Source organism: Dromiciops gliroides, chromosome 2 (assembly GCF_019393635.1).
Source record: "Dromiciops gliroides isolate mDroGli1 chromosome 2, mDroGli1.pri, whole genome shotgun sequence".
Lineage (NCBI taxonomy): Eukaryota > Metazoa > Chordata > Mammalia > Microbiotheria > Microbiotheriidae > Dromiciops > Dromiciops gliroides.
In genome coordinates this window covers 647,862,054-647,887,006 of record NC_057862.1, presented here as the reverse complement: position 1 = coordinate 647,887,006, position 24,953 = coordinate 647,862,054, and the positions used below count along the sequence as shown (strand labels likewise).

Genomic DNA, 24,953 nt, shown 5'->3' with positions numbered 1-24,953 from the left:
TTTTCAGAGTTCATTAGATTGGCTGGATCTGCCCCCCACCCTGGGATCACCTTGTCCAAGGATGTCCAGCACCTCCTGGGATGCTTCTGATTTCCATACCACTGGGCTTTGAAGTGCTAGTAACTCTCCGTGACCCTCCACACCCCTAGTGTTCTGTCCCATCACAGCAACCAAACAGCAGAGATCAGCAAGCAAAGACAGAGTGTTTGGCATTTTTGTAGCCCTAATTTCTCCTAGGACTTAGGAAAATGGTGAAGGGATGAGAAGGAGGGAGGGAAAGAAAAGAGATTTTTCAATTGAAAAAAATGAATTTTTTAAAAAAGGACCTTGCACCAGGCTAGGTGAGGGCTGATCTGTTGAGTCTGTGCCAGGCTCAGTGCCCATCCTTGTGCCCCTCAACACTGCCCTGCCATCCCTAGCAGTCTTATTTTCCCTGCCTCCAGATCTGCTTCCTGATGACGGTAAATGTGATTGGTCAACGCATGAACATCATGGTGATCATACATGGCTGTTGGCTGGTTGCCATCCTTACTCGCCGGCGCCGGGAGGCCATTGCCCGCCTCTGGCCCAACTACTGCCTCTTCCTGGCTCTCTTCCTGCTCTACCAGTATCTACTGTGTGTGGGCATCCCCCCTGCCCTCTGCATTGGTGAGGAGTGTGTGTGTCTGTGTGTCTGTGTGTGTCTGTGTATGAAAGAGAGACAGACACAGGCAGTTCCTTTGGGTAGGTCCTGGCAATAAAGGGTTATTGCAAAAATCTTCTTTCCTTACGGGGCAGGGTTTGGGCAAGGAAGGGGGGAAGGGCAGCATGAAGGTGGGAGAAGTTCTGGGAGATAAAGAGGAGCCCCAAGGCTGAGGGAGGCTTTGGGGAGCGGCTGGGAGTGGGGCGTGGAGGATGGTCCAACTTGAAGCAGCCTCTGGATGCCCCCTGCATGGAGATGTGTACCTTGCCTTTAGATTACCCGTGGCGCTGGAGCAAAGCCATTCCCATGAACTCTGCACTCATCAAGTGGCTGTACCTGCCCGATTTCTTCATGCGTCCCAACTCTACCAACCTCATCAGTGAGTGTCACCCTTGCCCTGAGAGCCTCCTCTTTCCCACAGCTGGGATTTCTTCTAGAGATGCCCTATACCCAAGAAGAGCAAGTGGGGTGATAGCAGCTGATAAAGATCCAAAATGGGAGACCTAGATTCTTATCATTGGTTATTATTAACAATAATGGCAGCTAGATGGTGCCTTAGGGGATAGAGCACTGGGCTAGGAATCAGGAAGACTCAATTTCCTAACTTCGATTCTGGTCTCAAACACTTACTAACTAAGTAACCCTGGGATTTGCCTCAGTTTCCTCATCTGTAAAATGAGCTGGAGAAGGAAATGGCAAACCTCTCCAGTATCTTTGCCAAGAAAAAGAATTAGAAACAATGTGAGAGCAGAAAAAAAGTATCTATCCTCCCCATCATCCCGGCTTCTGATGGAGATGTCCCAAAGATTCTATCAATGAGCCTAGAGATGATGAGCTTATACCCCAATACTTTTATTCAGTTACAAAAAGCAGTCCCTTTATCCACTCATGTGGAGCCCTTTAACAGTGTTCCATGTTAAAGAATAATCGCAGGAGAAAGAGGACTTGCTCTTATTTGAACTTCTTTTTGAACTTCATTGTAAGAGGCATTATAGAGTAGTGGATAGCATGCCAGGCTGGGAATCAGGAAGATTTGGGTTTGAATAATACCCCAGACACTTCCTAGCTGGGTGACTCTAGTTTCCTCATCTGGAAAATGAGAGATTTGGACTGCATGGTCCCTATGCTCCCCTCTGGCTCCAAATGTATGATCCCAAGGGAGAAAATGAGCATGTGATAGCAGCCCTCAGTTCTTGGCTGTCCCTTTGGAATGTGGAGGTGGAGCTCTTCACCTGTGATGAACTGTGTGTCTGTTACTTGAGGACCAACATGGCTAAGTTCCAAGGGACTCTTCTCCAGGTTGGCCACAGGGGCATCCTTAGTCACAGAGGAGCTATGTATGATTCAGGACTGTGGAGAGAGCATCAACACTGTTGAAAACCCTTGAGGTGTTGACATCTTATTGTTAGTATACGATAGCCATTTCTATACCACTTTCCAGTTTACAAAGTGCTTTCCTTAATAACAAGTTGGGTGGGGTACAAGTCTCTTGGCCTGCTGAGGTTCTAATCCTAGCTCTGACATTCCCTGGCTTGTGGGCCCTGGGGTAAGTCACTTCCCTGACTGAGTCTTTTTTCTCATCTGAGAAATAAGGAGAATAATCTATGCCTTGCTGGCCTCACCAAGTTAGGGTTTTGGGGGTTCATATAATCTTTAATCTTCATTATGAAATCACACTTTGCATTGGCAATCAAACATACTTTGGATGGTCTGTTTTTCCACTAGCCTTGATTATGGCACTTTTTCTTTTTCTCAGTGATCAAAAATCCATTTTTTTCTCCCTCCTACCTCCTACTTCCTGCCTTTGGGAATGTCTGCCTCAAACCCTTATAACAAATGTGTATAGTCGAACCAAAGAAATTTCCACACTGGCTGTGTCCAGTAATGTGTGCTTCACTCTGCACCCTGGATCCATCATCTCTGTGAGAAGTCATTCCACAATCATTGAGTTCATCAGAGTTCTTAAGGCTTTCGCAATTGACCTCATAGAGTCAGGAGGATCAGAGGGGATTATGGATAGGAAAGCTCCTTGGAAAACAAAAAATACCTTCCCAATTCCAAGGGTTATTATTCCCAAGCCATTTGGGTCCCTGGATTTCTCTGGTTTTGGTAGAAAACAGTGCATTGATTTAGATAAAGCTGCCTAATATATAAGCCTTAATTGCCTTTTATTAAAATTCTGAATGAACAAGTCATATTTTCTATCTTGAGTTGGGAGAGAGTGCTTCACTCCTGTAATATAGGTATATGCTCACGCACGCACGCGCCCACACACACACACACACACACACACACACACACACACACACACACACACACACACAGGCTAGGATTAGAAGCAGGGCCAGAGAGTACTCTGGGATCATTCCATGCATGCCACTTCTATCCCCCTTCCCACTGTGTGTAGGTCATGCCTGTATCCTCACATGCATACCTGAGCCCCAGAGGGGATTAAATGGCTCCTCCTCCCTTCATCCTTAGCACAAGGGTGATGAAAGGTTGGGCTGAGCCACAGCAGCCTGCTTTGTGGGAGGTCAAGGTCAGAGTCAGGTGACAGCCCCCTGCCCTCCCACCCCCTAGGGAGTCCTCCTTGTGCCGGCGGCTGATCCTCTATTGCTGTTGCTATCTGCCCCCCAGGTGACTTCTTGCTGCTGCTGACTGCCTCCCAGCAGTGGCTGGTGTTTGTGGCCGAACGGACTGAGGAGTGGCAGCACGTGGCCGGACTCAACACAGACTACCTAGAGCCACTGCGTGGGGAGCCGAACCCTGTGCCCAACTTCATCAACTGCAGGTGGGCCAGGGGAGCCAGCGTGCCAGCCTGGGGGCAGAAGGGCAACTGAGGAGTGGGAAGACCACAGGCCTATTAGGTTGCTAACTAGCTGTGAGAACTTGATCAACACAGAACCTCTCTAAATGTCAGTCTCCCCATCAGTAAAATGAGGCATATAATACCACATGGTGGAATTGGGAGGTAGTGAGTTCCCTAACATTTCAAGTAGAATCTGAATGACCAGTTTTAACTGTGCTACGGAGGAGTGTGCTTCAGTAAGAGTTCACCTTAGGGGCAGCTAGGTGGCACAGTGGATAAAGCACCGGCCCTGGAGTCAGGAGGACCTGAGTTCAAATCCGGCCTCAGACACTTGACACTTACTAGCTGTGTGACCCTGGGCAAGTCACTTAACCCTCACTGCCCCGCAAAAAAAAAAAAAAAAAAAAAAAGAGTTCACCTTGATAATTTCTAATGTCCCTTTGGACTCTGAGATGCTAATTTTTAAAAAATTCTACAACTCGCTTCCTTTCCCACTATTGATCTCCCTTTGGGGAGAAAACAGCAGATGTTTTTGGCCATATCTCAGGGATGGCATGCTGGGCAAGTTACAGAACCTGTTGTTTTCTTGCAGGAGTACAGACTGGCAGCCCAGCATTTGTCTGGTGCCAGAGCTGGGGCTGGTCCCCACCCCCAAGGCTGACCCTTCCCCTCATTCCCACCCCTCCCCATAGGTCCTACCTAGACATGCTGAAAGTGGCCGTGTTCCGCTACCTCTTCTGGCTGGTGCTGGTGGTGGTGTTCATCACGGGCGCCAACCGCATCAGCATCTTCGGCCTGGGCTACCTGCTCGCCTGTTTCTACCTGCTGCTCTTTGGGACCACGCTGCTGCAGAAGAGCACTAAGGCCCAGCTAGTGCTGTGGGACTGCCTCATCTTGTACAACATCACCGTCATCATCTCAAAGAACATGCTCTCGGTCAGCCTCTCAAGCCCAGGGTGGGGCTTCTCCTGCCCCAGAGAATCTCTGGGGACTCTGAGTCCTGAACTCACAATAGTCAGAGAAGGGAGCTTATCTACTCTCAGTCTATCCCTGCCCACTCCCTTTGGTCTCTGTAGAAAAAACCCCCTTACTAGGAGGAGCCCTTGGCCCCTGATAGCTCTGTCCCCCTTCTCTCTTGCAGCTCCTCTCCTGCGTCTTCGTACAACAAATGCAGAATAATTTCTGTTGGGTCATCCAGGTCTTCAGCCTGGTGTGCACCGTTAAAGGCTACTATGACCGTGAGTGAAGAGAGGGAATGATGGGGTTGGGGGTCCTGGTGCCAGCTAGCATTTATATAGAGCTTGAAGGTTTGCAAAGTACTTTAAAATGTTCTCTCATTTGGAAAGAGGGTAAGAAATGGGAGCTGGAGTCCTGGTATTTGTAGACTGGGAAGAAGCCAAGAGCCCCCCAAAAAAGAAGAGGCAGAGGGGTCTAGGCTTCCAGAGATAGACAGGTGGAAGGGATCCAGTTGGTAACCCCGAGGGCCTCCAGTGAGTTCTCATACAGCATGGTGGGTGCTAGGTTTGTGGGGGGCCAGGAGAAAAGGGGGGATGTGTATGTGTAAAACGGGAGACGCTATGTGTGTATGTACACGTGCACATGTGTGTGCACACATGCTTGTATATGAGTTGGGGAGAGTTGGGGAATTTTCTTTGGTGGGGCTGGATAATCTGAGTGCTGGGATCCTGTCTCTTTAGCCAAAGACATGAGCAAGGACCAGGACTGTATATTGCCCGTGGAGGAGGCTGGCATCATCTGGGACAGCATTTGCTTCTTCTTCCTCCTTCTGCAGCGACGCATCTTTCTTAGTTACTATTTCCTGCATGTCATGGTTGACCTTAAGGCCACAGCACTCCAGGCCTCCAGGTGCGGAGAAGGGGAAGCAGAGGGACAGGGGATATTCCTAAGACATTGTGACTTTTGCCTCTGTGTGAGCCTCAGTTTGTAAGGTTGGCATTCCATTGAATGCTTTGGTTAATTTTATTATCCACAAAACCTACACTTGGATTTTATAAAATTATTATATTATAGACATATTATTATATTACATTAGATATTGTTACATTAATAGATTAGATACATTAGATAATGTTACATTACCTATTGGATATGATATTTTAAATATTGAGTATAATATTTTATAAAATGTATAGTACAAGAGTTGAGAACCACTGGAGACTCTCTGGCTGGTTGAATAGATATAAATAGAGATTTCTCCACAGAGACCAAGGGGATCGGGCAGGGACAGATTGAGAGTAGATAAGCTCCATTCTCTCACGGTTGTGAGTTCAGGACTCAGAGTCCCCAGAGATTCCAGAATGTGGACCCCCTCCCTTTGCCCAGTAGTGAGCTGTGCTTAAAGCTGTGGCAGATCTGGGACTTCTCCCTTGCTGTACCCTGAAAGTGGCCGGGGCAGTGGCCCTCTCTAGATGCTCAGGCCAAGGGCAGTTGGGAGACAACTCTGGAAGCTATTTCTCTATGAGCTCTGACTCTAGCTTCCACCTAAAATCTGGGATTTCTGAGGGCCAGGGGTTTAATGATAAGCTGATCTGATTGAGCATACCTCCCCTGTGCTCATCACTGTGCTAGGCTCTAGAGGGGTACAATGACATGGAAGACTTCATACCTGCCCCAAGAAGCATAGACAGATGGGTGGATGGGTGCATGGATGGATGGGTGGATGGGTGCATGGATGGATGGATGGATGGGTGTATGTATGTATGTATGGATGGATGGGTGCATGGATGGATGGGTGCATGGGTGGATGCATGGATGGATAGATAGAATATTTATTTAGCACCTACTGTGAGCCAGGCACTGTGCTGGGTTCTTAGGATACAAATATAAGCAAACAAGACCCATTTCTGCCCTCAGAGAACTTCCACTCTAATAGGGGGGAAAAGCACATAAAAGGGAACTAGAAAGGAAGCGGGGCAAAGGTTAGCCTTAAAGGGGCTCAATGAAGAGATTGCAAGAAATGACAGTAGTTCATATCTTTCAGAGCTGGAGGGAGCCAAGACCAAATAATGCTAGCGAGATACTCCCTAAAGGCAATGTGCTTTGCCACTTGTTTTTGTTTGTTTTTTGCAGGGCTATGGGAGTAACTTGCCCAGGGTCACACAGCTAGTAAGTGTCAAATGTCTGAGACCAGATTTAAATTCAGGTCCTCCTGAATCCAGGGCCGGTGCTCTATCCACTGGGCCACCTAGCCGCCCCCAGCAACGTGCTTTGGAGAAAAGGAGAATCAGCCGGAGCTGGATAGTTTCAGGAAGACAGTCTTGAAGAAGTTAGGATTAGAAATTAGCCCTGATCCATTGTGAGGATTTGGAGATGCAGAGAGGAGGGGTGAAAGGCATTCCAAGTCAGGGAACAGCATGAACAAAGGCTTGGAGATGGGGCTGAGTATTCTTCCTGGGACATTAAGGTATGGCAGAGACGATGAGATGACCAGCTGAGACGGGGCAGTCTCACCATGCCATGGTGTAGCTCCTTTTACTGCAGACTTGGGGTAGGTGAGGAAGGGCCCCTGATGTCTGTGTGCCTTTCTCTCTTTCTTTTTATAGGGGCTTTGCTCTGTATAAGGCCTCCATCCTTAAGAGCATCAACTTCCATCGGCAGAGAGAGGAAAAATCCTTGGCACAGCTGAAAAGACAGTAAGCGTCCTCTCTATCCCCCTCAGGACCGCAACAGCTATGGGGTCTTTGAGGCAGATGCTGGAAGGTGGCTCGAGAGCATCAGCCTGGGGGCAGCTGTCCCGGCAAGGGGAGCAAAATGGTTTTGAATAGATGGAGAGCGGTCTACATAACCATCTGTGAAATGGGTCATGGACATTGAGCATTTGGGGGTAGGGGAGAAGTGGAAGGTGACCTGAATGAATTGGACTAAACTAAATCAGAGGGATGGTTTTGAGAGCCCTTTGATCTTTTCTTCTGCTAGGATGGAGAGGATCCGGGCCAAACAGGAGAAACATCGCCTGGGGCGAACATCCAGTGAATGCCCTGAGGACACAGATCAAGACCCAAGTAAGAGCCAATCCTGCCACGGGCCCCTTGGAGGACTGCACACCGATCCTGAGGGTTGGGACTAGATATAACCACAGTACTTCCCAACCAATCCCCGCCCTGCCTCCATGCCATCTCTAATCTGCCATGTCAGCCATCATGCCACAGATGTGACCAAGAACCTATTGGGGATCAATAGCCAAGGGGAAGCCTGGACTGCCAAGGCACCGAGCAGAAGAATCCTGGAGAGATTTTTGCCGGGCACTGCCCACCTTGCCGAATGTCCTGTTCTTCTGTTTGACCCCGTGTGTCTTTGTCTGTGTTGTACAGCCCTCCCTATGTGGGCCATGTGACAAGGCAGAAACTACCTACCTCAGAAGCGCGCGCGCACACACACACACACACACACACACACACACACACACATCCCCCCAGCCTCAGATGCCCAGTTATACATAATCTGAATCAAGGTGGGCATCATTAATCTGTGCTCCACACAATTCCTGCCCCTCTTCTGTCCCCCACTCATCCAAGTCGCTAGGCTACTGGCACTATGGAGTCACCATTTCCCCAGGTCCCATGCCCCCCTCTGCCTCTTGGTACACATGCTCCCTCAGCCCCATGCAACACATTTCACACTCTCATCATGCCTATTCTGCAGAGCCAGGTGGCCCGAGCGGCTCTTCCCAACCCAGAAGGCAATGGTGGCGGCCCTGGTTAGACCATGCCACAGGTACAACTTCCTCCTCCCTAGCTGGGGTGTCAGCAGGCCTGCTGCCCCACCCTAGCTCCGCAATACTAACTGGATTGGTGCCTGGAGGCATCCCCTTCTTTGCTGCATCTAGGAGCCCCTGACTCAGCATGACCTTCCCTGCCTTGGTGGCAGGGCTCCCAGTAACTTAATCTCCCCTGAATCTTTCCTTTTCCTTACTCCGTTTTTTCCCTCTCCTCTCTCCTTTTCTTCTTTCCCCCTTTCTCTCTTCTTTTCTACCTTCTCTGGGACTCCTCCCCTCCCCGAAGATTGGACTAGGGAAAAAGGTGCGGACCAAGAGCCACCATGGCTCCATGAAGTCATTTGTGATCATGATGGGCTATCCTCATTTCCTTTTTTGACATGGTTATTAAACAAGTAGATGAGGGGGATGCTGTGCATGCAGTTTACTTAGATGTGAGCCAAGCTTTTGATAAAGTATCCCAAGCTGTTCTCATAGAGAAGATGAAGAGAGAGAGATTAGCCAATAGTACAGTTAGATAGATTTGTAACTGGAGAAGGAAATGGCCAACCACTCCAGTATCTTTGTTAAGAAAACCCCCAATGGGGTCATCAAGAGTCTGACATGACTGAAAAATGACTGAACATTGTAATTGGATGTAACTTTGATGGCTGGACTCTTAAGAGTAGCTGTTGGGGGAGGGGGCTTTGTGTCATTGTGGAGAATATCCACACAGCCAAGATGGCAAAGAGCTTTGAATCGTCATCATGTGAGGATGGGTTGGAGAAGCTGGGTGTGTCTAACCTAGAGAAGAGAAAACTCCTGGGAAGAGAGACATGATAGCTGTTCTCTGGTATTTGAAGGACTATCAAGTTGAGGAGGGATTAGTTTAGCTCTGTTTGGCTGCAGAAGATAGAGGGGAGTATTGGGTAGAAGACTCCAAGCTAGGCTCAATGTCAGGAAAAACTTCCTGAGCATCAGAACTGCCCCAAAGGGGGATGGGCAGCTTGGACAGAGGATGGGTCTTCTGGCAAAGGCTGCACTGGCAAAGGCTGCACGATTACTCTTCGAATATGTTAGAATGGGAATTCCTTTGGGGAAGGGATTTGATTAGATGGTTGCTGAGTGTCCTTTCCAACTTCCAAATTCTGAGAAGAGATGATCTCAAGGGTTCTTTCTGGTTTGAACATTGTACGTGTTCTCTTTTTTAAAAAAGAAATTGTGGGGGCATCTAGGTGGCCCAATGGATAAAGCACGGCCCTCGATTCAGGAGGACCTGAGTTCAAATCTGGCCCTAGACACTTGACACTTACTAGCTGTGTGACCCTGGGCAAATCACTTAACCCTCATTGCCCAACAAAACAAAACAAAACAAAACAAAACAAAACAAATTGTATCGATATCTTTTCTTTTTACATCACCTAAATTTCTCCTTCTATCTTTCTCTGTTCCTTTTCCAAAGAGCCTATATATTTTCTCGAGTTAGGTCTTCTTCACTCTTTCCTTTCCTCTATTCTCTCTCCTTGCCTCTCTCCCTCTTTCCCTTCCTCCTTTTCTCCATCCTCTGATCTCTACGTTTGATGTGGGGCTGGATCTTACCAGTGCTCCCATCTTCCCTTGGTCCTCACCTTGTCCCTGTCCTCGTCCCCGTCCTCGTCCCTGTCTTTGGCCCCGTCCTCGTCCCCGTCTTTGGCTCTGTCCCGTGCCCATCCCTGTTTGATTTGATTTGCTGCTGATCCCTCTGGTGCTGTGGCTGCCACTTCCCCCTCCTGCCTCCAGCTGCTTTGCTTGGCTGTGCATGACAGATGTGCTTGCTCCTCCTTATCATCCCTACGCCTCTGGACCCAGTGGTTCAAACAAGAAGCCAGAGGGTGGAGAGGTGGGGAGATCAGACAATGAGGTATGGTTGGGAGAGCAGAAGTGCTACCCCAGACCCTCACCTCTTATTAAAACCACCCAATGCAATTGGCTGCCCTGAAAATTAGGGAGGAAGGAGCAGAAACCCTTCTCAAGCTCTATCTCAGCTGATATCCTGCTAGTCCACTCCCTCCCTCAGTTTCCTCCTTAGGATAAAGAGAAGTGATCCTTATCCCTGGAGTTGTCCTGGCCCCCAAAGCCCAGAGTTGATAGCGCTATCAGCACCTGTAGCCCTTCCTCATCTTCTACCTTCTGAGAGAGTTCAGTGGGAGACCTCATATACTCCTCTTATCTTTTCTCAGTTGGGCAGGGCCAGTCCTGGGTTGGACCACTTGAGAAATAATAGTACTACTTGAAAATGATACTACTACTCTCATTAATGGCTCCCATCATTTATAGGTGTCTAAGGTTTGCAAATAGCCTTATACACATTATCGCACTGGATCCTCACGATGCCCCTTCCAGATAGCTACAGTGGGTGTCATTATCCCCATTTTACTGATGAGGAGACTGAGGCTGAGGGAAGGGAGATGACTCGTCTAGAGTCATACATCTGGAAAGCTGTCAGAAGGGGCATCATCCTAGCCATGTGGTCCGAGGCTGCCCCCAGCTCCCCTCCCTTTGAGGAAGGGTCCAAGTTAACTCTCAGAAGTCGACTCATTTCAGTTCTTCCTACATACCTGTAGCTCTACTCTGAGCTAGGAGACTTGGGTAGTGCCAGGAGCAGGGCAGGACAGAGAGGGAAGGAGCTTGGAGACTGATCCTAGGAAGCCAGACCGGGACTGCATCCCTTGTCCCTCTCCCTCACAGTGATCCACTCTGGGGATTACTACCTGTTTGAGTCTGACAGTGAGGAAGACGAGGAGGCGCTGCCTGAGGACCCCCGGCCTTCATCACAGAGTGCCTTCCAGGTGAGTTGGGGAGAAGACCGGAGAGAAGGGGCAGGGGATGCTGGGTGTGTCTTATTCCAAAGTTCTGCTATCATGTCCCAGCCTCCCATCCCAAACACATCTCTGATAACACGGAGAGAATTTATTTTGCTTGACTGGCACTGGCCTAGAACTCCGTGTGGGAGAGATGCTGTCAGAGGCTGGTTCTCTCTTGAGTGAGCCAGTCCCCATCACACATATTGATTATGGGGATTTTGTTTTTCTTTGTTTTTGTTTTGTTTTGCTGGGGAGAGAGAAAATAAAAGCTAGTGAACTGAAAAATTGAAAACAAAAACAAAAACAGAAACAAACAGCCCTGCATCTCTGCACTGGGCCCCCTCTGCCCGTTCTGTGTCAATAGCTGTTCAACAAACAGGTATTGAGCGCCTACATCATTTAATGTTCTATGCTGGGCCCATGGGAGAAATGGAGAAGTATGAGAGACATGGACCCTTCCCTCACAATCAATCAATAAACATTTATTAAGCATCTATTAGGTGTCAGGCACTGTGCTAGGCCCTGGGGATACAAATATATATTTTTTTAATTTTTTTTTTTTTGCATGGGTCAATGAGGGTTAAGTGACTTGTCCAGGATCACACAGCCAGTAAGTGTCAAGTGTCTGAGGCCGCATTTGAACTCAGGTCCTCCCGAATCCAGGGCTGGTGCTTTATCCACTGCGCCACCTAGCTGCCCCAAATATATTTTTAAATTAATTAATTTATTTAGAATTTTCCCCAAGTTACATGTAAAAATCCAAATTTTTTCACATTGATTTTTTTAAAACCTGGGGATACAAATTTGAAAAAGAAAGTTAGTCCCTGCCCTCAAGGAGTTTACAATCTAATGAGGGAAAACACACAGAGGGAAGCTAAAAGGTAGGGGGAGGAACTAAGGGGGGGGGTGGAAAGGGATGGTGGAGAAGTCAAAGAATTCCAAAACAAGTGCTATTTTGAGGGCTTGAAGCGGTAAAGATAGAAAGGCTCAGAGATGTCCCAACCCCATAGTATAGAGAGAGAAGGCAAATAGACTTTAAGACCTCTTTCTTATACTCAGTCCAGATGAGCCCTGGAAAAATTAAATCCCCCAATTTCACAGGACCCTGTCCTGCTCCTGATGATAGCTCTGCCTCCCCTTTCTTTGACTCCATCCTGAATCACTAGCCCAAAATTCTTGGTCTTCATCTGAACTTTAGATCATGAGAGCTAAAGATCATAGCTAGATTTGAGGTGACTTGTAATCTGACACACTCATTCATAGAGGAAGAAGTTAAAGCCCTGAAAAAGGAAATGACTCACCCAAGGTCACACATAGAGTTCATGGCAGAACTGAGACTGGAATTCAGATTTCCTGGTTCCTTCACCAAGGCTCTTTCCATGATCCCATATTGCCTTTCAGACATGTCTTTTCAGGTTTCTCCGAACCCAAACCTTTCACCATTTCTTATAGTACAGTAGTATCCATCTCATTGAAATACCATAACTTGTTCAGCTATTCCCCAATCAATGGGCATCCCCTCAGTTTCTCATTCTTTTACCACCACAAAGAGATACTATAATTATTTTTGTATTTATGGGTTCTATTCCTCTCTTTATTCTCTTTAGATATATAACCCTAGTAATAGGACTGCTATGCAGTTTAATACATTTTTGGACATAGTTCCAAATTGCTTTCCAGAATGACTCAACCAATTTGCAACTCTGCAAGTGTGTTAAAGTGCCTGTTTTCCCACAGCCCTTCCAGCATTGTCACTCTCCTTTTTGGTTTTCTTTATCAGTCTGATGGCTATGAGGTGGAACCTTAAAGTTGCCATAATTTGCATTTGTCTAATTATTACTAATTTGGAACATTTTTTTAACATGACTTTGGATTTCTTCCTTTGAAAACTGCCCATTCATATCGTCTGGCCATTTATCAATTGTATCCCATATTGCCATAAGTACTAAATGTGGCATTAGAGGGGCAGCTAGGTGGTGAAGTGGATAAGTGGCCCTGGATTCAGGAGGACCTGAGTTCAAATCTGACCTCAAACACTTGACACTTACTAGTTATGTGACCCTGGGCAAGTCACTTAACCCTCACTGCCCCACCAAAAAAAAAAAAAGTGGCATTAGAAGACCCACAGGAAGCCTTTCCCAAACTGTTGTAATTCTAGTGCCTTTCCTCTTGTCATTATTTCCTCCTTATCCTGAATGTAGCTTGTTTGTATATATTTGCTCATTTGTTGTCTACCCCATTAGACTGGAAGCTCTTTGAGGGCAAGGATTGTCTTTTGCCTCTATTTGTATCCCTAGTGCTTAGTACTGTGCCTGGAAATATAGTAAGTATATTAAATATATATATAAATATATTAAAATAAATGTTTATTCACTGACTAGGTTCAAATCCTGGCTACCTACACAACCTTGGGCAACCTCTTGGTTCTCAGTTTCTTAATCTATAAAATGAAGAGGTCAGAGTAGGTGGTCTCTAAAGGTCTCTTTAAATGGTCTTTACAAATGATGCCCAGGGGCAGCTAGGTGGCACAGTGGATAAAGCACTGGCCCTGGATTAAGGAGGACCTGAGTTCAAATCTGGCCTCTGACACTTGACACTTACTAGCTGTGTGACCTTAGGCAAGTCATTTAACCCTCATTGCCCTGCAAAAAAAAACCAAAAAAAAACCCCAAAATACAAATGATGTCCATCCAAGAGAGAATGCTGTTAAGGAAGGCAGTTTGTTTGGACCCCACCCACGTGTGGGTCCAAATCACCCACACATATTCCCCTGGACACAGATGGCGTATCAGGCATGGGTGACCAATCCTCAGACTGTCTTGAGAAGACGACGGCAGGAGCAGCAGCAACAAGAGGCCAGGGAAGGCCCCTCCGGGGGACAGCTGGACGGTAAGAAAGGCAGTGGGGATAGGGAGGGGAAGTAGAGAGTTGTCCATCACTGCCCTGGAAGGATGCTGGTCTGTGGGGTCAAGCACTGGTCAGGAGCTAAGGACCTTCTCTACCCATATCTGACCTGCTCCCCATCTCCTTCCTTTCCCTGTGGTGGGGCTCCCAGCCAACTCTGCCACTGTCTGTCCCAAGCCCCCCCACCCCAGCATGTGGGCTTGGCCAGCACAGAATGGGCAGGTCCAATGCTCTGACTGTGTGTGTGTGTGGCAGGGGCGGAACCAGGGTGGGCGGGGTGAGGGTTAGTGTTGGCTTCCTATGTTGGAAACACACGAAGTGCTTAGGAAAACTTGAGCGACTTGAATTGACCTCCTTCTCTGTCCATTATGTTCCAGGAAGCACTGAGCAATCAGAGTCTGAGCTGTCAGAGAGCCAGGAAGAAGAGGTTCCAGGTGAGTGGGAACAGAGCTCCTCCCCTGGTGATTTCTCTAAGGGCTCAGTATGGGTGCCCATCTGTCAGGTGGGCAGTGCCCAGGCTACCCCAGCTTAGTGGCGGGATGCAGACACTGACCCATGCCCTCTTCCCCGTGAAGGACTCCCTGGCCCCTGGGAGCATTCAGCCAGCCCCCCATGCATCACTGTTCCACCTTAGGTACTCAGGAACCCCAGACCACTCAGGAACACGTGACCACACCACCCCCTACCTAGCACTTAGTCTCAACCGAGAAGTTGGAGGGTGGGGATACACTAGCAATTTCCTCTATCCCTAAGAGCAGGAATGAGCCACTCCCAGACCTGTCTGTGATCTGGTTTATGCCACCTGCACTTCCAAAGCTCCCTCCTCTAGGTTAAAACCCAGACACAGAAGTGAGACCTGGGCTGACCCAGGGACCATCTGGGAATGAGAGATGGGGCCACTTGGGATTGGGTCTTAAGCTGCCTTAAAACTGTATTACGGGGGCAGCTAGGTAGCACAGTGGATAAAGCACTGGCCCTGGATTCAGGAGTACCTGAGTTCAAATCCAGCCTCAGACACTTGACACTAGCTGTGTGACCCTGGGCAAGTCACTTAACCCCCTTTGCCCCACAAAAACAACAACAACAACAACAAAAAAAAAACTGTATCACGGGGGCCACTAGGTGGTGCAGTGGATAGAGCACCGGCCCTGGATTCAGGAGTACCTGAGTTCAAATCCGGCCTCAGACACTTGACACTTATCTAGCTGTGTGACCCTGGGCAAGTCACTTAACCCTCATTGCCCTGCAAAAAACCAAACCAAAACAAACCAAAACAAAAACTGTACTACAATGGTTACTAAGTGTCTTGAGGCTCCATTTGAATTCAAGTCTTCTTAACTCCAGGTCTAGGTCTCTACCCACTGTTCAGTTATCTTGGATAAGCCATTTGACTTGTTGAGGACCAATTTAGTCATCTATTAAATGGGTATAATGATTTCTGTCCTGCCCACCTCAGAGAATAGTTCTGAGAATCAAATAAGAATGTATGTTAATCATAAAGCATAAAAATTATCTTGATGATTACAAAAACAACAACCCTGTAGTATAGGGGAAAGAGCACTGACTCTGGAGTCAGAGGACCGGGGATCAAATCCTGCCTATGAGATTTATCACCTGGGGCAGCTAGGTGGCGCAATGGATAGAGCACTGGCCCTGGAATCAGGAGGACCTGAGTTTAAATCTGGCCTCAGACACTTGACACTTACTAGCTGTGTGACCCTGGGAAAGTCACTTAACCCCAATTGCCTCACCAAAAAAAAAAAAAAGAAAGAAAGAAAGAAAGAAAGAAAGAAAGAAAGAAAGAAAGAAAGAAAGAAAGAAAGAAAGAAAGAAAGAAAAAAGAAAGTTATCACCTAAGACACCTTGGGTGAGTCATTTAACTTCTCTGGGCCTCAGTTTCCCCATCTGTAAGGTGAGGAGGCAGAACTAGAAGGCTTCTCTTGCCTCCCCAACTTCCAAGAGTGGGCAGGGCGGTGCGTGGGAGAGGGTTGCTCCTCTCTCCCAGATCCTCAGCCCTCTTGATCCTACCCCCACAGGCAGGAACAACGTGATGCAGCGCCTCCTGAATATCTTGCATTTCCTGTGGGTGCTGGGCCAGGCAGGGGTGGATGGGCTGACCCAGTGGCTCAATACCTTCACTCAGCATCACACCACCATCTCCACCGTGCTTCGGGCTGAACGCTATGTCCTCACGCAGGAGCTGCTCAAGGTGCGCAGGAGAGAAGCAAATGGGGGAAGGTGGTGGGTGGGTCAGGAAGGGGGAGCCTTCCCTAGGCACTGCACATCCGACAAACATCTTTTAGCCAACATTATTCTGCAGGGCCCTGTGCTAGGCCCAGGGGGAGAGCTGGGGATGAGTAAGACATGATTCCTGCCCTCACGGAGTTTATAATCAATTGAGCAAGAAGGTGCCAGAAGCCCCCATCTGGGGTGGCCTCTATGGAGCTTCCCACTGTGTCCACCATCATTTTAGACCCTGTGTTGGATGGAGAGGGGGAATAGCAGATTCAGTCTCTGCAGGAATTCATAGGCCAATTGGAAAGAAAAGACAAAGGCCCTCTCTCCCTTCCTTGCCCCATCAATGAAACAGTGAGAGAAAGCTGAGCTATGGGAGACTTCATACAAACGGCATGCAAGAGGGGCAGGAGTGCAGAGATGGGCAACATTAAACACTGGGCAGGAGAAGTCAGGGAGGCTTTCTGGGAGAGATAGGTTTGAGGAGGGCCTCAAAGGATGGGGAGCAAAAAGAATCTTCCAAGCAGAACCAGTGGGGACATGAATAAAAGAATGGGCAAAGAATGTGCGTGATAAATACAGGGGACACTGAAGAGACCAGCCTTGCTGCAGGGGGCAGGGCGGGGGTGGGGGGAGGAGCTGTTGGGGGCAGGGCAGAAGGACCTGGGCCTCTGGTTATAATGGACATGGGACCCTTGACAATGACTTAAGATGGTCCACTGGCAGAGCTGGCCTGTTCTACTCTACCAGCCTCCCTACTTCTTAAGAATAGGCTCTTGGGGCAGCTAGGTGGCTCAGTGGATAAAGGCCCTCACCCGTGCCTGGAACACACTTCCTTTTCATTTCTCCCTGCTAAAATCTTACTCTTACTTCAAGGCCCAAATCAAGGGGCCATCCCTTCCACGTAGCTTTCCCTGATCCCCTCAGCCGAACGTGATTTCTCCTTTCCAAATGATCACTACGGCAATTTGCCTGGATCTCAGCTTCGATCCTACCTTGTTCCTCATTCCCATTTTGTGTGTGTGTCTTCTCCTAGGTAAGCTCCCTGAGGTTAGGCGCCATGTAGCTTTTCTTCTTTATAACCTCAGCATCTAGCATGTTTGTTGAATGAGTGAATGAAAGCACAAGACAGACTTGAGCTGTTTCAACAGAGAAATGGGGTGGGCTGAGAGAGGAGAGAGGGCAAAGGAGCCACGGGTCTGGCCCTGAGGGGTCACAGCTGCCCTGCCTGACCCCCCAGAGCCTTCCCCCATAGGGAGGTGATGTTCAGCGGGGTGTGCTGGATGGCTTGTACCTGAAGGAAGAAGAGGACTTCGGGGTGCAGAGCCCCGCCAGTAGAGATTTCCTGAGCAGCACGACTTCAAGGCAGGTGCATAGGGGGTATATTGGGAGGGAAGAAGGGACTGAGTTACCTGGGGTGGTGAGGGGTTCTTAGACCGCTTCCCAACCCTCTGCACGCGCGCGCACACACACACACACACACACACACACATGCATCCCTTCTTATCCTTCCCGTTCCTCAAAGCTGCTATCGTCACCACATGGGTCCCCACCAGACAGTAAGCATGTCCCCCAGTTCCCATCATAACACCTGCCCCCAACCACCAATGGGCATTGGTTGGTTCAAGCCCAACATCCTTCCCAACCCTGTGATCCTTTCCCACAGTCCCTTGGGGGTAGTGCATATGACAGGATGAAGGCCTAGAAGACCCCCTGCCCCCATCTTCATGCTTTTCCTCTGACGGTGTCTGTCTCCCCTGCCGCACAGTGGTCACGGGGCAGAGGAGATGCTCAGCAGTGCGACTGAATACACAGGGGCTACAAGCCCCCTGACCACAGGCTATAACACCCAGAGCAACAGTGAGGAGCTCACTGGGGGCGTAGACACCCCGGAAGATGGAGACTCAATCCAGGGCTCCCAAGAGCTCTTGGCCCACCCAAGCATCCGGACCAGGACAGCGAGTGAACTGCTTCTCAACAGGTACCCCCTGGCCTTGTCCTTATAGTCACAAACACGCAGAATCTTGGAGCTAGAGGGAGCTTCGGGAGTCGTCAGGCCTACCCACACCCACTTGACCAGGGGCCATCCAACCTCTGACTGAAGGGTTTAAATGATAGAGAACTCACTTCCTCTAGGTGAAATCTGCCTCTCTCTAGATTCTGCCCATTGCTCACAATCCCATCTTCTAGGGATAAGCAGGACCAGTCTGCGCCTTCTTTTACTTGCTGACTCCTCCCTCAAGGACTGACCTACCTATCTCTCATGGATCATTCAAGTGTTAGGAGGGACTTCGGAAGCTATCTCATCCAACCCTGTCATTTTATAAAGGAAGAAACTGAGGCACAGGGAGATTAAGTGGGATTTGAACCCGGGTCCCCTGATTCTAGAGCCCTTACTAGTCCCATTATACCATGCAAGATCATGAGAATCCTGGCTAAAAGAGGGAAATCTGAGTCAGGGAAATGACGAAGCCTCCTGGGGTCCGGTCTTGCCTGCCCCCTCGCCCTGGGCGCCCATGGCCAGGCTGGGTGACTGAGGGCCTGGTCAGGACTAGGACTTCCATCATCTTCCCCCATCGCCCTCCCTCAGGCGATTCAGGTTCGAGGAGCTGGAGGCCTCGGAGCACTTCTACACAAACCAGGGCCGGACGCTGAGGTTGCTGCAGGCCCTCTACCTCTTTGTGGCTGCCCACTCAGAGCTGGTCTGCTATTTCATCATCATCCTCAACAACATGGTCTCGGCCTCCACTGCCTCCCTGGTGCTGCCTGTGCTGGTCTTCCTCTGGGCCATGCTGTCCATACCCCGGCCCAGCAAGCGCTTCTGGATGACCGCCATCATCTTCACCGAGGTGGGCGGGCCTGCACCCAGGGTTTGGAGTGAGAGAATGGCAGAGCTGGGGAAGGCCTGAGAACGTGGAATGTCTGAGCCAGAGCTTAGAACACAGGATGTCAGAGCTGGGAGGGCGCTTGGAACACAGGATGTCAGAGCTGGGAGGGCCCTTAGAACACAGAATGTCAGAACTGGGAGGGCCCTTAGAACACAGGAGGCCAGAGCTAGGAGGGCCTTTAGAACACAAGAGGTCAGAACTGGGAGTGCCCTTAGAAACACAAGAGGTCAGAACCAGGAGGGCCTTTAGAACACAGGATGTCAGAACTGGGAGGGCCCTTAGAACACAAGAGATCAGAACTGGGAGGGCCTTTAGAACACAAGAGATCAGAGCTGGGAGGGCCCTTAGAACCCAGAACGTCAGAGCTGGGAGGGCCCTGAGGGAGGTCTGTTAGCCCACCTGGCAGGGCTGAGTGGGAGTGGGGGGAGCGTGCTTCCCTGTCAGGTGGCTCGTGGCGGGGCACGATGGCGGTGGTGGCGGTGGTACCTGGAGCTCCCTCTCCTCTCCTGGGCAGGTGATGGTGGTGATCAAGTACCTGTTCCAGTTTGGCTTCTTCCCCTGGAACAGCTCGTCTGTCCTGCGGCGCTATGAGAACAAGCCCTACTTTGCACCCAGAATTCTGGGCCTGGAGAAGACTGACGGCTATATCAAGTATGACCTGATTCAGCTCCTCGCCCTTTTCTTCCACCGATCCCTGCTGCTGGTGAGCCCTGGAGCGGGAGGGGGGAGGTCAAGGGGAGGGGCCGGCAGGACCCTGCGCCATGCTCTCCCTCACCTCTATTTCAAGAAGAGTCTCAAGGTGGCGGGTCACTGTGCTCACGGGTTGGGCCGGCCTTGACTCATGTGGTCAGTTTACGGGTTCAAGTCTAGAACATAAGGTGGAGAGGTCAGGAGTAGGCTCTAGGTCCCTGGCACAGTCTGGGGGAGCCTGTGGGTAATGAGCTACCTTACCCATGGTCCGAGGAGGTGCCAAGGGCTCACTGGGGCCCCTCTACTCCCTCCTCAGTGCTATGGTCTGTGGGACCACGAAGGGGACACGTTTATCAAGGAGCAGGACCAAGCGGAAGACCAAGAGAAGCAGGTGGAAGAGGAGGCCAGGCTGGAGCTGGTCACTCAGGACGACGCGGGAACTGGGGCTCAGGAGCAGCAGGAGGCTCAGGAGCAATCGGGGGCTCAGGAGCAGCAGGAGGCTCAGGAGCAGCCGGGGGCTCAGGATAGCATCCAGACTGAAGATGAAATCCGGGTGGAGGATGGGAGTCAGGACGGAGCCCCAGGTCAGGCTAAAGGACCCAAGGACACAAGACGTCTCAGCCTTCGCTTTAGGAGGAAGAAGAAGAGCAAAGAACCCTCGGGCGCAGTGGCCATCGGTATCGTGATATCTGTACCCTTACCATTCCCAGGATGGCACCTCGCCACGTACCATCCCATTTCTTACCCCTCTTGGCTTCAAATGCCAACTCTGTACCTCACTACCTGGGTATCCCAAGGCACATCATTAACCTCTCTTTGCCTCAGTTTATTATGTTTCTAAAACGAGTGGGCTGGGGCAGCTAGGTGGTGTAGTGGGTAGAGCACCAACCCTGGAGTCAGGAGGGCCTGAGTTAAATCTAGCCTCAGACACATACTAGCTGTATGACCTTGGGCTGGTCACTTAAACCTCCCCCACCCCCCATTGCCTTATAAGTGAATGAATGAATAAGTAAATAAATAAATAGAATGAGTGGGTTGGACTAGGTTAGGGGTTGAGGACCCCTTTCATAGTCTGGTGAAACCTATGGATTCCTTCTCATTATAATGTCTTTTTTTTTTTTTTTTTTTGGTGGGGCAATGAGGGTTAAGTGACTTGCCTAGGCTCACAAAGCTAGTAAGTGTCTAAGGCTGGATTTGAACTCAGGTCCTCCTGAATCCAGGGCTGGTGCTCTATCCACCGTGCTACCTAGCTGCTCCCTATAATGTCTTTAAATGCATAAAATCAAACAAGAAAATTACAAAGGAAACCAAAGTTTAGCATAAATGAAGACACATTTTTTCCCATTCAAGTTCACACATTGCACTGGACTCTATGGTTCTAAGAACCCCTGGAATATCTTATGATCTCTCTATATAACCTGTGATCCAGTGCTTCTCCGGGATAAACAGGGCAGGGATTATTACCCCCAAACTGAGGTTTAGAAAGGGAGAGTGCCTTGCTTAAGGCTATAAGAAGAAATCAGGAGCAGAAGCAAGACTTGAATCCAGGCCTCCTCGGTACCCAGGAAAGGCCTCTGGGCATCTCTTTATGCCACTTCTCCTTTCATTGAAGGGAGCCCTGGTGGGGTGGGGGTGGGGCAGGATACGAGTGGCTCCTCAGTCAGGAAGATAGGGCCCAAAGGTGTGCCCTCCCCTCCTTAGCTCCCTAGCACCCAGAGTAGCCGGGGGAATCTGGGTGGGAATGTCTCAGGAGGTGGGTGACCAAAGGCCTGCCCCCTTCCCCGGCCCCCAGCCCCCAGCCTCAGCCCTGTCCCCTTCTGACATGCCTTCCTCCCTGTCCTGCAGAGGAGGAGGAAGAACGGAAGGAAAGAAAAGAGAAGAGGAGGAGCCATCTCCGGGAGAAGGTGAAGGCTACAGGACTCGAGATCCGACGCTTCTTCAAGTCTATGTAGGTACCCTAGTTCTGCAGCCCAAGACTGGGCTGAAGCTACCGAATGCCATCATCCTGGGGCTTTGGGGGGGGGGTGGTGGTGCAGGGCCTGTTTGGTCCCAGAGGGAGGGATGAAGGGATCGGTGTTGATAGCAGCCCAAGAACCCCCCACGTCTCCCAAGCTGGTGCAAAGGCCAGGCTGAGCCCCTTTCCTGGCCTGGGCCTGGTGCCCTCTACCTTCCTTGTAGTGATGGGGAAAGGGGGTACCCTGGAGGCCTGGCCTCCAGGTCCTGAGGCGCTGCCCATTCCCAACAGGGTGCAGAATACATACCAGCCTATACGTCAGTTCTTCTGGGACATCCTCCATACCCAGTACCGTGCAGCCACTGACGTCTATGCCCTGATGTTCCTGGCTGACGTTGTTGACTTCATCATCATTGTCTTCGGCTTTTGGGCCTTTGGGGTAAGAAGTACCCTCTCCTTCCCACTCCTCTCAGTCCGCCGGTCATTTGACAATGGACCAGAGAATCATGTCCAATATACACCTTAAACTCCTCTCAAGATTTTGGTTTCTCCCACATACCCTGTTTATGCTCACTTGTGTCAGGAATGTAGAAAAGTGGGAGACACGGCCCCTTCCCGTGTGAGGCTTCCAGTCTGGCTGGGGAGATGGACCAGATGCCTCAGGGATACTCCCTCCCACCCACACCCACCATCTTGCTTCATCCCCATTTCCTGGCCAAAACTCAGTCAGGGCAACAAGTAAATTTTTGTGTACCTGCTATAATGGGAATAATATTATTGCTCATGATCACAAAGTAGCTTCTGTGTAACAACTGAAAAAGAAGGTGGTGAAAAGGGTTATCTCCATTTTACACATGTGAAATCTGAGGCTGAAAGAGGTTATGTTCTCCCACCACAGCTAATTAGGGTCAGGGCTGGGAGCCCAGGGGCAGAGGGCTTCTCCGACCACCTCAGCCCACACTGATGGCTCCTCTTCTCGCCCCGTCTAGCCCTTAATGTCTATACCCCATAATCTAGACCCTCCTTCCCTTAGATATCTCATCTAGCACCTACTGTGTGTAAGGCACTTAGTCATCTTCTGTCTAATTTTCTTCTCCAACTACTTAAGGCGTTAGTCTTATTTCCACAATCAGACCGAAGCTCTCTACACCCAGGACTAGGTGTGACCTGGGGCAAAGAAATCCCTTCTCTCCAGGTCTCAGCTTTCCAATCTCCATGATGGATAGCACATCAGACTTGGAGTCAGAAAGAGCTGGGTTCAAATCCCTTCCCCGATAGCCTGTCAGGAGCCTTAGTTTTCTCCCTGCAAAATGGATATAATAATAAGACTTAGAGTGTCCATCCTGCCTGGCTGTTATTGGGGGTGAGAAGAGGGAATAATCACTGTGTGCGAGGCACAGGGCTAAAATCTGAGGCTACACAGACAAAAATGAAAAAGAATCCCTGCCCTCTACCTTTCATTCTATTTCCAACATGTTTTGGGGGTTTTTTTTTGAGGCGAAGGAAATATCTTTTATTATTTAACTCTATTTCCAACATGTAAATGATAGCTAATGACAATAGTTAACATTCATATAGCAATTAAATGACTCCATCCTCACAACAACGATGGGAGGGAAATGTTAACTATTTTACAGATGAGGAAACTGAGACAAACAGAAGTTAAGTAACTTACCCAGAGTCACACAGCGAGTATGTATGTGAGGTCAGATTTGAACTTGGGCCTTTACTCTAAGCACTGTGCCATCAGCTGCCTCTGTACCACAAATATCATCTCTATTTGACAGATGGGGAAACAGGTTCAAGGAAAATAGCAACTTGCCCATGGTCAGAAGTGTGATTTGAACTCAGGTTTCTCCTGACTCCAGTCCTCTTTCTACTATTCCCTTCATGCTCCCAAATTCTATAGTTCTGTGATTCTTTTCTGTAATATCTAGGACTGAGCACACAACAGGGGTTATTAAATGCTTTGGGTCGATTGGCATGGAGATAGAGAGATCAGAACTCTATAAGATGGAGACCCCTTGAGTCTCGTGGGGATCCTGTCCATTCTCTGGAGCCAAAAGAGCACTGGTCTAGGAATCACGAGACCTGGGTTCTAGCCTCAACTCCCTAGATTCAACTTCCACTATCCACGTGACCTTAAAGTCACTTTCCTTGTCTGAGACTCAGTTTCCTCATCTGGTTTTTTTTTTGTTTGGGTTTTTTGTGAGGCAATTGGGGTTAAGTGATTTGCCCAGGGTCACACAGCCAGTAAATGTTAAGTGTTTGAGTCCAGATTTGAACTCAGGTACTCCTGACTCCAGGGCCGGTGCTCTATCGACTGCGCCATCTAGCTGCCCCTAAAGATCATGATCTGATATTTAAAGGTGTTTTAGTTCAAATAGGCACAGTAAGAGTGGTGGTGATAGTGGTGATGGTGGTGGTGGTGGTGGTATAGTCAGAAGGAAGTGAAGGTGAACAAAGAAACATCATGAATGCTTGTGTTTCTATTATCATTCATTCTTTTTTTTTTTTTTTTTTGGTGAGGCAATTGGGGTTAAGTGACTTGCCCAGGGTCACACAGCTAGTAAGTGTTAAGTGTCTGATGCCAGATTTTAACTCAGGTCCTCCTGAATCCACCTCATCTGTTAAAAGGAGAGGCATTGGGGCAGCTAGGTGGCGCAGTGGATAAAGCGCCGGCCCTGGATTCAGGAGGACCTGAGTTCAAATCTGGCCTCAGACACTTAACACTTACTAGCTGTGTGACCCTGGGTAAGTCACTTAACCCCAATTGCCTCACTTAAAAAAAAAAAAAAGGAGAGGCATGGACTGAAAGGGTCTCTTATAACATGTTCCTCACCCTCCCAGAAACACTCGGCCGCCACCGACATCACCTCCTCGCTGTCGGATGACCAGGTGCCTGAGGCCTTCCTCGTCATGTTACTCATCCAATTTGCCACCATGGTCATCGACCGGGCCCTGTACCTGCGCAAGACAGTGCTGGGAAAGCTCGTCTTCCAGGTCACCCTTGTGTTTGGAATCCATTTCTGGATGTTCTTCATCCTGCCCGCTGTCACTGAGAGGTAGGCACAGGATGGGAGGCGGGGTGCAGTGGCCCCGACTTGGGAAGGGCTGTAGACATGGAAGTCTGGGGGCAGCTAGGTGGCACAGTGGATAGAGCACCGGCCCTGGATTCAGGAGGACCTGAGTTCAAATCCAGCCTCAGACACTTAACACTTACTAGCTGTGTGA

At 49.4% G+C, this 24,953-nt stretch overlaps 1 protein-coding gene across 3 annotated transcripts in view; it reads left to right on the top strand.

Moving 5' to 3' along the window:
• The window catches only part of PIEZO1 (piezo type mechanosensitive ion channel component 1), a 183,384-nt gene that overhangs the window by 147,552 nt on the left and 10,879 nt on the right, over window positions 1-24,953 (top strand). For 2 of the 3 annotated variants that reach the window (XM_043984200.1, XM_043984199.1), the window contains exons 22-42: window positions 444-648; window positions 957-1,061; window positions 3,320-3,473; window positions 4,184-4,427; window positions 4,633-4,729; window positions 5,189-5,357; window positions 7,055-7,144; window positions 7,428-7,513; window positions 8,154-8,225; window positions 10,933-11,033; window positions 13,829-13,937; window positions 14,330-14,386; window positions 15,989-16,161; window positions 17,443-17,552; window positions 17,956-18,168; window positions 18,778-19,036; window positions 19,590-19,778; window positions 20,082-20,442; window positions 21,611-21,713; window positions 22,011-22,158; window positions 24,570-24,784. In XM_043984200.1, the coding sequence (XP_043840135.1) occupies window positions 444-648; window positions 957-1,061; window positions 3,320-3,473; window positions 4,184-4,427; window positions 4,633-4,729; window positions 5,189-5,357; window positions 7,055-7,144; window positions 7,428-7,513; window positions 8,154-8,225; window positions 10,933-11,033; window positions 13,829-13,937; window positions 14,330-14,386; window positions 15,989-16,161; window positions 17,443-17,552; window positions 17,956-18,168; window positions 18,778-19,036; window positions 19,590-19,778; window positions 20,082-20,442; window positions 21,611-21,713; window positions 22,011-22,158; window positions 24,570-24,784 (3,260 nt within the window). The remainder of the gene's footprint in view (window positions 1-443; window positions 649-956; window positions 1,062-3,319; window positions 3,474-4,183; window positions 4,428-4,632; window positions 4,730-5,188; window positions 5,358-7,054; window positions 7,145-7,427; window positions 7,514-8,153; window positions 8,226-10,932; window positions 11,034-13,828; window positions 13,938-14,329; window positions 14,387-15,988; window positions 16,162-17,442; window positions 17,553-17,955; window positions 18,169-18,777; window positions 19,037-19,589; window positions 19,779-20,081; window positions 20,443-21,610; window positions 21,714-22,010; window positions 22,159-24,569; window positions 24,785-24,953) is intronic. The other variant, XM_043984201.1, reaches the window with a different exon arrangement.